The 15,236-nt window shown below is 47.2% G+C and overlaps 1 protein-coding gene across 1 annotated transcript in view; it reads left to right on the plus strand.

Moving 5' to 3' along the window:
* Window positions 1-3,018: 3,018 nt before the first annotated feature.
* LOC122938027 (mitochondrial potassium channel ATP-binding subunit-like) overlaps window positions 3,019-15,236 on the plus strand; it is a 32,750-nt gene continuing 20,532 nt past the window's right edge. Inside the window, exons 1-4 of the mRNA XM_044293284.1 lie at window positions 3,019-3,151; window positions 3,786-4,095; window positions 8,672-8,827; window positions 10,006-10,100. Coding sequence (XP_044149219.1) covers window positions 3,099-3,151; window positions 3,786-4,095; window positions 8,672-8,827; window positions 10,006-10,100 — 614 coding nt within the window. The 5' untranslated portion in view covers window positions 3,019-3,098. The remainder of the gene's footprint in view (window positions 3,152-3,785; window positions 4,096-8,671; window positions 8,828-10,005; window positions 10,101-15,236) is intronic.

The following is a 15,236-nucleotide window of genomic DNA, read 5'->3' on the forward strand; positions in this document are numbered from 1 at the left end:
GTCTGCTGAGCTGTGTATCTAATCCTATCCTGTGTGATACTGTCTGCTGAGCTGTGTATCTAATCCTATCCTGTGTGATACTGTCTGCTGAGCGGTGTATCTAATCCTATCTGTGTGATACTGTCTGCTGAGCTGTGTATCTAATCCTATCCTGTGTGATACTGTCTGCTGAGCTGTGTATCTAATCCTATCCTGTGTGATACTGTCTGCTGAGCTGTGTATCTAATCCTATCCTGTGTGATACTGTCTGCTGAGCTTGTATCTAATTCCTATTCCTGTGTGATACTGTCTGCTGAGCTGTGTATCTAATCCTATCCTGTGTGATACAGTCTGCTGAGCTGTGTATCTAATCCTATCCTGTGTGATAATGTCTGCTGAGCTGTGTATCTAATCCTATCCTGTGTGATACTGTCTGCTGAGCTGTGTATCTAATCCTATCCTGTGTGATACAGTCTGCTGAGCTGTGTATCTAATCCTATCCTGTGTGATACTGTCTGCTGAGCTGTGTATCTAATCCTATCCTGTGTGATACTGTCTGCTGAGCTGTGTATCTAATCCTATCCTGTGTGATACTGTCTGCCTGAGCTGTGTATCTAATCCTATCCTGTGTGATACTGTCTGCTGAAGCTGTGTATCTAATCCTATCCTGTGTGATACTTGCCTGCTGAGCTGTGTATCTAATCCTGTCCTGTGTGATACTGTCTGCTGAGCTGTGTATCTAATCCTATCCTGTGTGATACTGCTGCTGAGCTGTGTATCTAATCCTATCCTGTGTGATACAGTCCTGCTGAGCTGTGTATCTAATCCTATCCTGTGTGATACTGTCTGCTGAAGCTGTGTATCTAATCCTATCCTGTGTGATACGTCTGCTGAGTGTGTATCCAATCCTATCCTGTGTGATACGTCTGCTGAGCTGTGTATCTAATCCTATCCTGTGTGATACTGTCTGCTGAGCTGTGTATCTAATGCTATTCCTGTGTGATACGTCTGCTGAGCTGTGTATCTAATCCTATCCTGTGTGATACTGTCTGCTGAGCTGTGTATCTAATCCTATCCTGTGTGATACTGTCTGCTGAGCTGTGTATCTAATCCTGTCCTGTTGATACTGTCTGCTGAGGCTGTGTATCTAATCCTATCCTGTGTGATACTGTCTGCTGAGCTGTGTATCTAATCCTATCCTGTGTGATACTGTCTGCTGAGCTGTGTATCTAATCCTAGTCCTGTGTGATACTGTCTGCTGAGCTGTGTATCTTAATCCTATCCTGTGTGATACTGTCTGCTGAGCTGTGTATCTATCCTATCCTGTGTGATACGGTCTGCTGAGCTGTGTATCTAATACTATCCTGTGTGATACGTCTGCTGAGCTGTGTATCTAATCTATCCTGTGTGATACTGTCCTGCTGAGCTGTGTATCTAATCCTATCCTGTGTGATACTGTCTGCTGTAGCTGTGTATCAATGCATCCTGTGTGATACTGTCTGCTGAGCTGTGTATCAATCCTATCCTGTGTGATACTGTCTGCTGAGCTGTGTATCTAATCCTATCCTGTGTGATACTGTCTGCTGAGCTGTGTATCTAATCCTATCCTGGTGTGATACTGTCTGCTGAGCTGTGTATCTAATCCTATCCTGTGTGAACTGTCTGCTGAGCTGTGTATCTAATCCTATCCTGGGTGATACTGTCTGCTGAGCTGGTGTATCTAATCTATCCTGTGTGATACTGTCTGCTGAGCTGTGTATCTAATCCTATCCTGTGTGATACTGTCTGCTGAGCTGTGTATCTAATCCTATCCTGTGTGATACTGTCTGCTGAGCTGTGTATCTAATCCTATCCTGTGTGATACTGTCTGCTGAGCTGTGTATCTAATCCTTCCTGTGTGATACTGTTCTGCTGAGCTGTTATCTAATCATGTCCTGTGTGATACTGTCTGCTGAGCTGTGTATCTAATCCTAATCCTGTGTTGATACGCGTGCTGAGCTGTGTATCTAATACTATACTGTGTGATACTGTCTGCTGAGCTGTGTATCAATCCTATCCTGTGTGTGATACTGTCTCTGAGCTTGTGTATTACTCCTTCCTGTTGATCCTGTCTGCTGAGCTGGTATCCAATCCTATCCGTGTTGATACTGTCTTCTGAGGCTGTGTATCTAATCCCCATCCTGTGTGAACAGTTTGATGAGCTTTATCTAATCCTCTCCTGTGTGCTAGTTCTGCTGAGCTTTGATATAATCCTATCGGTGTGATACTGTCTGCCTGAGCTGTGTATCTAATCCTGTCGATGTGAACTGTCTGATGAACTGTGTATCTAATCCTGTCTGTGATACTGTCTGCTGAGCTGTGTATCTAATCCTGTCCTGTGTATAACTGTCTGCTGAGCTGTGTATCTAATCCTGTCCTGTGTGATACTGTCGCTGAGCTGTGTATCTAATCCTATCCTGTGTGATACTGTCTGCTGAGCTGTGTATCTAATCCTATCCTCTGTGATACTGCCTGCTGAGCTGTGTATCTAATCCTGTCCTGTGTGATACTGTCTGCTGAGCTGTGTATCTAATCCTATCCTGTGTGTCTGCTGAGCTGTGTATCTAATCCTGTCCTGTGTGATACTGCCTGCTGAGCTGTGTATCTAATCCTGACCTGTGTGATACTGTCTTTGGGCTATCCTCGGGTTTGGAGGCTCTGACTCAGGTTGTACATCAGGTACAGCGCCGCACATGTCGCTGTGGCTGGGCCCGGTACTGCAGCTATGGCCTCTCACAGCGGGATGTCGCACACGCACAGTCAGGACTCAGACTCAGTCAGGGCGCCACAAATAACATTCCCGCCCTGTGACGTCACACGTAAGATCACATGACCCCGCCTCCTCTTCCTGATTGGAGCTCCTCCAGTCTGGACACTTGGCTTTCACACTGACCGCTCACTATTCCCCGGTACTAGACACGTGACACACCAGCCTATGATTCCGCCAAGGACCGCCCCCTTCCTTTCCTGGGTGGGGGTCATATGATCAACCTTCAGCCAATCGTCACACGTGCAGTGGGTGGGACTATGACCAGTGGGGGCGGGGCCGCGCGGAGGGTCGCCGGTACACTGTGCCGGTCATGCTGCTGCACTTTTTCCAGGCCGGGCTCCGCCGCTGCCCGGGCCCCGTCAGGTAAGAAGTGACGTCACACGCACAGCCTGTCGGGAAGTGTAGTCTCGTGGGCCAGTGGCGGACTACAACTCCCGGCATGCACCGGGGAGGATGAGCCTGGAGTGTCCTTACTGTCCTTCCATGTGACCCAGACTGAGAGGTCGTATCGGAGGGTGTGGAACTACAGCTCCCAGCATTGCCCGCCACCTTATGTGACTAGGAGGACGGTGTGGACTACAAGTCCCAGGATAACCTGACTCCTTGTCTCAGGATCAGGCTGTGAGTCTTGTGTGGACTACAAGTCCCATCATACCCGGCAGTCCTGTGAAGACTACAACTCTCAATAAAATAGAATGAAGTGGTTATACAGGCACTACAACTCTCAGTATGGCTGCTGTATATATGAGGAAGAGATCTGCTTGCTGTCAATGAATGGAAAAGTCATGTAAAAAATAAAATATATGTGTCTCCATTCCCTGACAGGAAGCAGAGATCTAGCCAGGAATGCTGGTTGTCACTTCATACATAGAAATGGCTCTACTCATCCTGATGGTTCATGGATAGAATGCGAGAGCGGCAGTGTAGACTGACACCTGAGCAGGACATAGGGCGGATGTGTGTGACAGAGCGGGTGACTCCTCTCCTTCTCTTACAGGCTCGTCCATCTCTCCAGCATCGCCCGCTCTACCCCTGCACCGCCGCGCCTGCAGCTGTACGCTGCCCGCCTCCGAGATGCTGCCCGCTACTCCACCTGCTGCACTGGCAGAACTGCCACCAAGGGCAGGACGCTGGCTCTCCTGCTGGGCCCGGCCTTTCTGGGTTTGGGTGGGAAGGTCGCCCTGTGCCAGCTGGAGGGGCAGTGCCAGCCGCCCGCCGTGTCCAGGAGTCCAGAACCAGAGTTCAGCTGGACAGAGTTCTGGAAGCTTCTGCGCCCGCAGCTCCTGGCACTGCTGTCAGCCGTCATTGTAAGCAGCACTGATCACACACTGACCTAGCAGTATAGTGAGCGCAGCTCCGGAGTACAATACAGGATGTAACTCAGTATCAGTACTGGATAAGTAATGTATGTACACAGTGACTGCACCAGCAGAATAGTGAGTGCAGCTCTGGAGTATAATACAGGATGTAACTCAGGATCAGCACAGGATAAGTAATGTATGTACACAGTGACTGCACCAGCAGAATAGTGAGTGCAGCTCTGGAGTATAATACAGGATGTAGCTCAGGATCAGTACAGGATAAGTAATGTAAGTACACAGTGACTGCACCAGCAGAATAGTGAGCGCAGCTCTAGAGTATAATACAGGATGTAACTCAGGATCAGTACAGGATAAGTAATGTATGTACACAGTGACTGCACCAGCAGAATAGTGAGTGCAGCTCTGCAGTATAATACAGGATGTAACTCAGGATCAGTACAGGATAAGTAATGTATGTACAGTGACTCCACCAGCAGAATAGTGAGTGCAGCTCTGGAGTACAATACAGGATGTAACTCAGGATCAGTACAGGATAAGTAATGTATGTACACAGTGACTGCACCAGCAGAATAGTGAGTGCAGCTCTGCAGTATAATACAGGATGTAACTCAGGATCAGTACAGGATAAGTAATGTATGTACAGTGACTCCACCAGCAGAATAGTGAGTGCAGCTCTGGAGTACAATACAGGATGTAACTCAGGATCAGTACAGGATAAGTAATGTATGTACACAGTGACTGCACCAGCAGTATAGTGAGCGCAGCTCCGGAGTACAATACAGGATGTAACTCAGGATCAGTACAGATAGGGGTGCACCGAAATGAAAATTCTGGTCCGAAACCGAAAATTCAGGATACCCCTTGACCGAAACCGAAACCGAAACTGCCTTTTTGCCCAAATACTTTTAAAAGACCCCCCACCCCATAACAGTGCCATCCACAGACCCCCCCACCTCATAACAGTGCCATCCACAGACCCCCACCCACCCCATAACAGTGCCATCCACAGACCCCCACCCACCCCATAACAGTGCCATCCACAGACCCCCCCCCCCACCTCATAACAGTGCCATCCACAGACCCCCCCACCTCATAACAGTGCCATCCACAGACCCCCACCCACCCCATAACAGTGCCATCCACAGACCCCCACCCACCCCATAACAGTGCCATCCACAGACCCCCCCACCTCATAACAGTGCCATCCACAGACCCCCCCACCTCATAACAGTGCCATCCACAGACCCCCCCCCCCCACCTCATAACAGTGCCATCCACAGACCCCCCCCCCCCACCTCATAACAGTGCCATCCACAGACCCCCCCACCTCATAACAGTGCCATCCACAGACCCCCACCCACCCCATAACAGTGCCATCCACAGACCCCCACCCACCCCATAACAGTGCCATCCACAGACCCCCCCCCCCACCTCATAACAGTGCCATCCACAGACCCCCCCACCTCATAACAGTGCCATCCACAGACCCCCACCCACCCCATAACAGTGCCATCCACAGACCCCCACCCACCCCATAACAGTGCCATCCACAGACCCCCCCCCACCTCATAACAGTGCCATCCACAGACCCCCACCCACCCCATAACAGTGCCATCCACAGACCCCCACCCACCCCATAACAGTGCCATCCACAGACCCCCACCCACCCCATAACAGTGCCATCCACAGACCCCCACCCACCCCATAACAGTGCCATCCACAGACCCCCACCCACCCCATAACAGTGCCATCCACAGCCCCCATTGTACAATTAATAGAAAATAGCGGGGAGGGACTGGGAGGAGGAGCTGGGGGCCGGTGCGTTCACTGTGCTCCGGCCCCCAGCTCCAGTAGTTATAAAATGTTGTACAATTAATAAGCATTCTATTCATGAGGCCCCCTCTGCAGTATTACATTCAATACAGCCACATCATACTCACAGGGCTGTCATCTTAATGCTGGCCGGCCGGGCAGAGGAGCGGCAGCGTCACAACTGACGTCATGTGCCCGGCCTACTTTCTGAATGAATGAGGCGGCGCAGGCATGTGACGTCAGTCGTGACGCTGCCGCTCGTCTGCCCGGCCGGCCAGCACAGCCCTGTGAGTAGGATGTGGCTGTATTGAATGTAATACTGCAGAGGGGGGCCAAATGAATAGAATGCTTATTAATTGTACAACATTTTATAACTACTGGAGCTGGGGGCCGGAGCACAGTGAACGCACCGGCCCCCAGCTCCTCCCCGCTATTTCCGGCCGATATGTAAAAATATCGGCAGAAACAGATTAGGTGCATTCTCGGCCGAAATTTCGGTGCACCCCTAGTACAGGATAAGTAATGTATGTACACACAGTGACTGCTCCAGCAGTATAGTGAGCGCAGCTCCGAAGTACAATACAGGATGTAACTCAGGATCAGTACAGGATAAGTAATGTATGTACACAGCGACTGCACCAGCAGAATAGTGAGTGCAGCTCTGGAGTATAATACAGGATGTAACTCAGGATCAGTACAGGATAAGTAATGTATGTACACAGTGACTCCACCAGCAGTATAGTGAGCGCAGCTCCGGAGTACAATACAGGATGTAACTCAGGATCAGTACAGGATAAGTAATGTATGTACACAGTGACTGCACCAGCAGAATAGTGAGTGCAGCTCTGGAGTATAATACAGGATGTAACTCAGGATCAGTACAGGATAAGTAATGTATGTACACAGTGACTGCACCAGCAGAATAGTGAGTGCAGCTCTGGAGTATAATACAGGATGTAACTCAGGATCAGTACAGGATAAGTAATGTATGTACACAGTGACTGCTCCAGCAGAATAGTGAGCGCAGCTCTGGAGTATAATACAGGATGTAACTCAGGATCAGTACAGGAAAAGTAATGTATGTACACAGTGACTGCACCAGCAGAATAGTGAGCGCAGCTCTGGAGTATAATACAGGATGTAACTCAGGATCAGTACAGGATAAGTAATGTATGCACACAGTGACTGCACTAGCAGAATAGTGAGTGCCGCTCTGGAGTGTAATACAGGATGTAACTCAGGATCAGTACAGGATAAGTAATGTATGTACACAGTGACTGCACCAGCAGAATAGTGAGTGCAGCTCTGGAGTACAATACAGGATGTAACTCAGGATCAGTACAGGATAAGTAATGTATGTACACAGTGACTGCACTAGCAGAATAGTGAGTGCAGCTCTGGAGTATAATACAGGATGTAACTCAGGATCAGTACAGGATAAGTAATGTATGTACACAGTGACTGCTCCAGCAGAATAGTGAGTGCAGCTCTGGAGTACAATACAGGATGTAACTCAGGATCAGTACAGGATAAGTAATGTATGTACACAGTGACTGCACCAGCAGAATAGGGAGTGCAGCTCTGGAGTATAATACAGGATGTAACTCAGGATCAGTACAGGATAAGTAATGTATGTACACAGTGACTGCACCAGTAGAATAGTGAGTGCAGCTCTGGGGTATAATGCAGGATGTAACTCAGGATCAGTACAGGATAAGTAATGTATGTACACAGTGACTGCACCAGCAGAATAGTGAGTGCTGCTCTGGAGTATAATACAGGATGTAACCCAGGATCAGTACAGGATAAGTAATGTATGTACACAGTGACTGCACCAGCAGAATAGTGAGTGCAGCTCTGGAATATAATACAGGATGTAACTCAGGATCAGTACAGGATAAGTAATGTATGTACACAGTGACTGCACCAGCAGAATAGTGAGTGCAGCTCTGGAGTATAATACAGGATGTAACTCAGGATCAGTACAGGATAAGTAATGTATGTACACAGTGACTGCACCAGCAGAATAGTGAGTGCAGCTCTGGATTATTATACAGGATGTAACTCAGGATCAGTACAGGATAAGTAATGTATGTACACAGTGACTGCTCCAGCAGAATAGTGAGTGCAGCTCTGGAGTATTATACAGGATGTAACTCATGATCAGTTCAGGATAAGTAATGTAATGTATGTACACAGTGACTGTACCAGCAGAATAGTGAGTGCAGCTCTGGAGTATAATACAGGATGTAACTCAGGATCAGTACAGGATAAGTAATGTATGTACACAGTGACTCCACCAGCAGAATAGTGAGTGCAGCTCTGGAGTATAATACAGGATGTAACTCAGGATCAGTACAGAATAAGTAATGTATGTACACAGTGACTGCACCAGCAGAATAGTGAGTGCAGCTCTGGAGTATAATACAGGATGTAACTCAGGATCAGTACAGGATAAGTAATGTATGTACACAGTGACTGCTCCAGCAGAATAGTGAGTGCAGCTCTGGAGTATAATACAGGATGTAACTCAGGATCAGTACAGGATAAGTAATGTATGTACACAGTGACTCCACCAGCAGAATAGTGAGTGCAGCTCTGGAGTATAATACAGGATGTAACTGACAGTTCTGGTTTCCTCCGTTACTCCTATGACCTCCTCTGCTGGATCCATTATTAGCAGGTGTCATGCAGTCACCCGGTCGCCCCGGCTCCTCTCCTATCCCCCGTCTCGCTCTTGTTTCCGCAGTTGGCTTTCGGCGCAGCGTTGCTGAATATACAGATCCCTCTCATTCTTGGAGAGCTGGTGAATGTGGTGTCTCACTACACAAGGGAACATGCCGGGGACTACCTGCAGGAAATTCGGGGCCCGGCCATGAAGCTGCTCTCGTTGTATGCCGCCCAGGTAAGTTCTGACCACCGATGAGGGACCGCAGGACGTGAGGACCAATGCTCAGGGAAAGCCTTCCAGGACTGTGTCTTACAGCCTGACTGAAGAGCTTACAATCTAAGGGTCTTGCACATGGCCCTATGCCTTTATGTGTAAGAAGCCATAAGATGGCAGCCGTGGAAGGCCCCAGCCGATCACTGAGCTGTGCCCACGCTCCGCCATACGCTGTACGTGTATAGATAGACACATGCTTGTGACCTCCAGTGGTTATTGGCGGTATTACAGGCAGCAGCATAAAAACCTCGCATTGAGCCTCAGCGATGATACCGTTTTTCAGGTTTTATTTCTATGCAGAGTAAGGAAATATTCCCGTATTGTGGGATTGTTTAAAAAATATTATTTGCTTACTTTTTTTGCATTTGAGTGGGCAGAATATGCAGCTGTGTGACATTCAGTTGCATACATCTGGGTATCGTGTATGTGCCAAGAGCATTTCTAGAGCTGTTGGAAATAACACAATCTCGCAGGTATTTCCAGGACGTCTGTAGGGCTAGCGTGCTGTATATATAGAGAATGTGCTGTGTATATATAGAGAATGTGCTGTATATAGAGAGAATGTGCTGTATATAGAGAGAATGTGCTGTATATAGAGAGAATGTGCTGTATATATAGAGAATGTGCTGTGTATATATAGAGAGAATGTGCTGTAGAATAGAGATCTCTAGTGGCCAGAGACGGTACTGCTGGAGCCAGCATTATGATCAGATGTACGAATGTCACACATATCCGTGTATTCATTCAGACAATTCTGTAAGTGATAAGAAGACGTCTCGTTTTTATGTTTAGTGGCGCAGAACGCAGGCGCTTCCTTTTCTGACCAGTAGAGGGCAATGTTTCTATGAGATTGTGTATTATAGTATATATAGTATGGCTCAGTGGTTATTAGCACTGGTGCCTTGCAGCGCCGGGGTGCTGGGTTCAAATCCGACCAAGGATAACATCTGCATGGCGTTTGTATGTTCTCCCTGTGTTTGTGTGGGTTTCCTCCGGGTTCTCCGGTTTCCTCCCACACTCCAAAGACTTTGAGCCCCATTGATGCTGATGTCTGTGCAGCGCTGCGGAATATGTCAGCGCTATATAAGTGAGTATAATAAATAATATAATATTACTGACGCGTTGCTTGCATCACCCAGGGCTTGCTGACGTGCGGTTATATCATCCTGCTGTCTCGGGTCGGGGAGCGAGTTGCCGGGAGTATGAGGAAAGCTCTGTTCACATCTCTTCTGCAGTGAGTATTGTAGGGGCCTCCATGACTGGTGTCCTGTCTGCTCACCCTTAGGCCTCTTTCACACGGCCGTTGCGGGAAAATGTGCCGGTGCGTTGCGGGAACACGCGTGATTTTTCCACGCGAGTGCAAAACATTGTAATGCGTTTTGCACTCGCGTGAGAAAAATCAAGCATGTTTGGTACCCAGACCCGAACTTCTTCACAGAAGTTCGGGCTTGGGATCGGTGTTGTGTAGATTGTATTATTTTCCCTTATAGCATGGTTATAAGGGAAAATAATAGCATTCTGAATACAGAATGCATAGTACAATAGCGCTGGAGGGGTTAAAAAAATAATAATTTAACTCACCTTAGTCCACTTGCTCGCGTAGCCGGCATCTCTTCTGTCTTCATCTTAGCTTTGTGTAGCAACAAGGACCTGTGGTGACGTCACTCCGGTCATCACATGGTCCATCACCATGGTAAAAGATCATGTGATGACTGTGATGTCACCAAAGGTCCTTGTTGCTACACAAAGCTAAGATGAAGACAGAAGGAGATGCCGGCTACGCGAGCAAGTGGACTAAGGTGAGTTAAATTATTATTTTTTAACCCCTCCAGCGCTATTGTACTATGCATTCTGTATTCAGAATGCTATTATTGTCCCTTATAACCATGTTATAAGGGAGAATAATAATGATCGGGTCTCCATCCCGATCGTCTCCTAGCAACCGTGCGTGAAAATCGCACCGCATCCGCACTTGCTTGCGGATGCTTGCGATTTTCACGCAGCCCCATTCATTTCTATGGGGCCTGCGTTACGTGAAAAACGCTGAATATAGATCATGCTGCGATTTTCACGCAACGCACAAGTGATGCGTGAAAATCACAGCTCATGTGAACAGCCCCATAGAAATGAATGGGTCGGTATTCAGTGCGGGTGCAATGCGTTTAACTCACGCATCGCATCCGCGCGGAATACTCGCCTGTGTGAAAGGGGCCTTAGGCTTCCTTCATATTGTCGTCTGCCCGCCACTGATCAATAAATTGACGGGATAGGCAGCACCCAAGTCTTTTACTCCACGTCCGCTTCTGCTGAGGCCGGTGCTGTCCCCGGGCGGGCAGGGAGCTCGCCATCAGCACCACATGTGTCACATTCTCAACCATTCATCCCTGGGGACGCAGATAGACTGCACAGGACAAGGACACATGAGCACCAGTCCTTCTGCATCCACTGACCCTAAAGCAGGGTGCATACCCCAGAGCCATGGTTTGCGGCCTCCTGGACAGACACACAGCTGATCGTGCGATCAGCTGTGTTTTCTGGCGGCAGCGCCGCGCAGATGCAGGACGGGTCCTCGGCTGTCCGTGACGGCATGAAACCCGAGGAGAAGGCAGAAGCAGTGTATCAGCGCTTCTGCCTTCTCCTCAGATAGGTGAGCGCTGTGCAGGGTGGACCCCGCTTGGGGGCAGAGCAGCGCAGAGCTGCAGGGATCAGCTCTGCCTGTGTACAATCCCCCCACAGCAGGCTGGCTTCTCCTGTAACTGGGGCTCCTTTGGATGCTCCAGTTACAGTGGAAATAGTGCAAAAAAAGTCTGTGTCCCCAAAGGTCTTTTTTTGACCTCTTGGGGGATATTATTTGTAGCAGAAATATATTAAAAATTAAGTTAAAAAAGAAAAAATAATTATATATATATATATACACCAATCAAAACCGTTGCCATTATCGCCCCATTCACGTGAAACGATACATATTATATAACAAAATGACACAAAATAGGTAACTAATTATAATAATTTATTTTGGTGTCAGTTTGCGTATTTAAAGAATAAGGAGCTATAGTTTGAAAAAAAAAAAAACTTTTTAAGTTTTGTACAGTTTCCCCCAAATAAAACAAAAAAATAAATTATAAGGCCCTATGTGTCCAGTGAAAAATTGTTGCAAAAATTATTTTGGTCCCAACACATAAAAAAGTTACAACCGTTCGAACCACCACGTGCGCTAAATCACAAAGAAAAGTGTCTGTTTAGGCCTGGTTATTAAAGTGTTAACCAATAAGTGCTTTCCCCACCAGCTTACTGGTTATTGCATGGCGCCTGTAACTGGCAGGAGGAGGTAATAACCAGGGAGCGCGGCCTCTGCAGTGAAGGAAATCGCTGATTAATGAATAGGAGGTAGGAAGGAAATGTCGCCACTTTTCCTGTAAAAATTATGTTTATCAAGTTCCTGCAGCGTGGCCCCTGAACCAGAAGATGCGTACTTACCTGCTTCATGCCGCCCTGCCCCCATCTACTGGTTCCTGCACTTTTACACCTGCCAGTCCATGGTCACATACACCGCTCCAGTCAATGACTGGCTTCAGCAGTGACACGCTGCTTGTGGCCACATCACCGCTGAAGCCAGTGATTGGCTGGAGAGGTACATGTGACCATGGCCATGCACTGCCGAGTAAAAACAGCGCGGGGACCGGAAGATGGGGGCAGTGCGGAGTACCGGAGCGGCGGGGAGCAGGTAAGTTTAACTCTTCGGTTTCAGGGGCCATGCTGCAAGAACTTGTTAAAAATTTATTTTTACTGGGAAATCCCTTTAAGCCCCTATTACACTGAGATAAGTGTCCATAAGAGCGCTCATTCCTGATAACTGGCGGTATAATTGAGCCGCACATCTCTCTGTGTAATCAGGGATATTCTACCGATAATCAATGTAACCAAATGAAGGAGGAATGACTCTGATAGCGATCATTCCTCCCCAGTCACTTTACATTGGCCTGTGTAATGGGCTGATGCAAATGAGCGGCAATTACAGTGGGATGCGAAAGTTTGGGCAACCTTGTTAATCGTCATGGTTTTCCTGTATAAATCGTTGGTTGTTACGATAGAAAATGTCAGTTAAATCTATCATATAGGAGACACACACAGTGATATCTGAGAAGTGAAATGAAGTTTATTGGATTTACAGAAAGTGCTATAATTGTATAACAAAATTAGGCAGGTGCATAAATTTGGGCACCACAAAAAAGAAATGAAATCAATATTTAGTAGATCCTCCTTTTGCAGAAATTACAGCCTCTAAACGCTTCCTGTAGGTTCCAATGAGAGTCTGGATTCTGGTTGAAGGTATTTTGGACCATTCCTCTTTACAAAACATCTTTAGTTCATTCAGGTTTGATGGCTTCCGAGCATGGACAGCTCTCTGTAAGTCACACCACAGATTTTCCATTATATTCCGCTCTGGGGACTGAGGTGGCCATTCCAGAACGTTGTACTTGTTCCTCTGCATAAATGCCTTAGTGGATTTTGAGCAGTGTTTAGGGTCGTTGTCTTGCTGAAAGATCCAGACCCGGCGCAGCTTCAGCTTTGTCACTGATTCCTGGACATTGGTCTCCAGAATCTGCTGATACTGAGTAGAATCCATGCGTCCCTCAACTTTGACAAGATTCCCAGTCCCTGCACTGGTCACACAGCCCCACAGCATGATGGGACCACCACCATAGTTTACTGTAGGCAGCAGGTGTTTTTCTTGGAATGTGGTGTTCTTTTCCTCCATGCAGAACGCCCCTTGTTATGGCCAAATAACTCAATGTTAGTTTCATCAGTCCACAGCACCTTATTCCAAAATGAAGCTGTCTTGTCCAAATGTGCTTTAGCGGCACCTCAAGCGGCGGAGAAAAGGCTTCCTCTGCATCCCTCTCGCATACAGCATCTCCTTGTGTAAAGTGCGCCGAATGGTTGAACGATGCACAGTGACTCCATCTGCAGCAAGATGATGTTGTAGGTCTTTGGTGCTGGTCTGTGGGTTGACTCTGACTGTTCCCACCATTCGTAGCTTCTGTCTATCCGAGATTTTTCTTGGTCGGCCACTTCGAGCCTTAACTTGAACTGAGCCTGTGGTCTTCCATTTCCTCAATATGTTCCTGAAATCTCTGAGACAGCTTTCTGTGTCCTTCCCCTAAACCATGAGGGTGGACAATCTGTGTCTTCAGGTCAGGTGAGAGTTGTTTTGAGACCCCCATGTTGCTAGAAAATTAAAAGAGGAGGGAAACTTACAATTGACCCCCTTAAATACTCTTTCTCATACTTGGATTCCCCTGTGTATGTAGGTCAGGGGTCACTGAGCTTACCAAGCCAATCTGAGCTCCAATAATTAGTTCTAAAGGTTTTGGAATCAATAAAATGACAACAACAACAGAGACCACATGTAGCACCGGCCTGATTGTGTTATACAATTATAGCACTTTCTGTAAATCCAATAAACTTCATTTCACTTCTCAGATATCACTGTGTGTGTCTCCTATATGATATATTTACCTGACATTTTTTATTGTAACAACCAACGATTTATACAGGAAAATCATGACGATTAACAAGGTTGCCCAAACTTTCGCATCCCACTGTAACTTTTTAAATTTTTTTTTTTATTTGCGGCCCCTTGAAATTGAACACTGCGGGCCTCAGACCAAAAAAGGCTGTCCACCCCCTGTTCTAAAGGTTCTGTTGTGCCCTGGAACAGGGGTACTGTGAAGTCTGGACATTTGTGGACACTTTCCTCAATGCAAAGTTAAAACTTCTTACTTTATTTCTCTCGAAAAGGGTTAACTTATACTGTGTAACTGCATTTTATATGCTGTGATATATATATATCCTGTTCATTATCACTGTAATTGCAAGGCTTAGGGAAAGGGTTAATGAATACTGAGAGACTTTTGGGACTTTGAATGAGAAGCTGGTAATTTTTCACAGCTGCCATAGAGTTTAAAGAAGAGAATGTTTCGGAGGGAAAAAGCCAGACATTGTTTACCACCAAAACCAGACGGACTGACCTTGTGACTGTCTGTCTGGTTTAGCTCTTTTATTATGTCTGGAAATGTGTTTTTGTCGGAAAACCTGCTGTGTCATTGCCATTGAGTATCATTGTAGCAGTTTTTAAGTCTATGAGAGACAGAAAGTGTTACAATGAGTTTCCCCACTCCACCCCTCCCTCTAGAAGGTTCCAGTGTAGCTAGAAATGGTATATAAGGAGAGCAGTCAGAGGCCCTAGTGTGCTGCAGTTAGAGACCAGTGCTTGGAGGGGAAGACTCTGCCAGTCTGCTTGAGTGACCAGAAGAAGACGCTGAGATGGGGACGCTGAGCCACAGACTATGGGTCACTAGTCCTGTGA

Source organism: Bufo gargarizans, chromosome 5 (assembly GCF_014858855.1).
Source record: "Bufo gargarizans isolate SCDJY-AF-19 chromosome 5, ASM1485885v1, whole genome shotgun sequence".
NCBI lineage: Eukaryota > Metazoa > Chordata > Amphibia > Anura > Bufonidae > Bufo > Bufo gargarizans.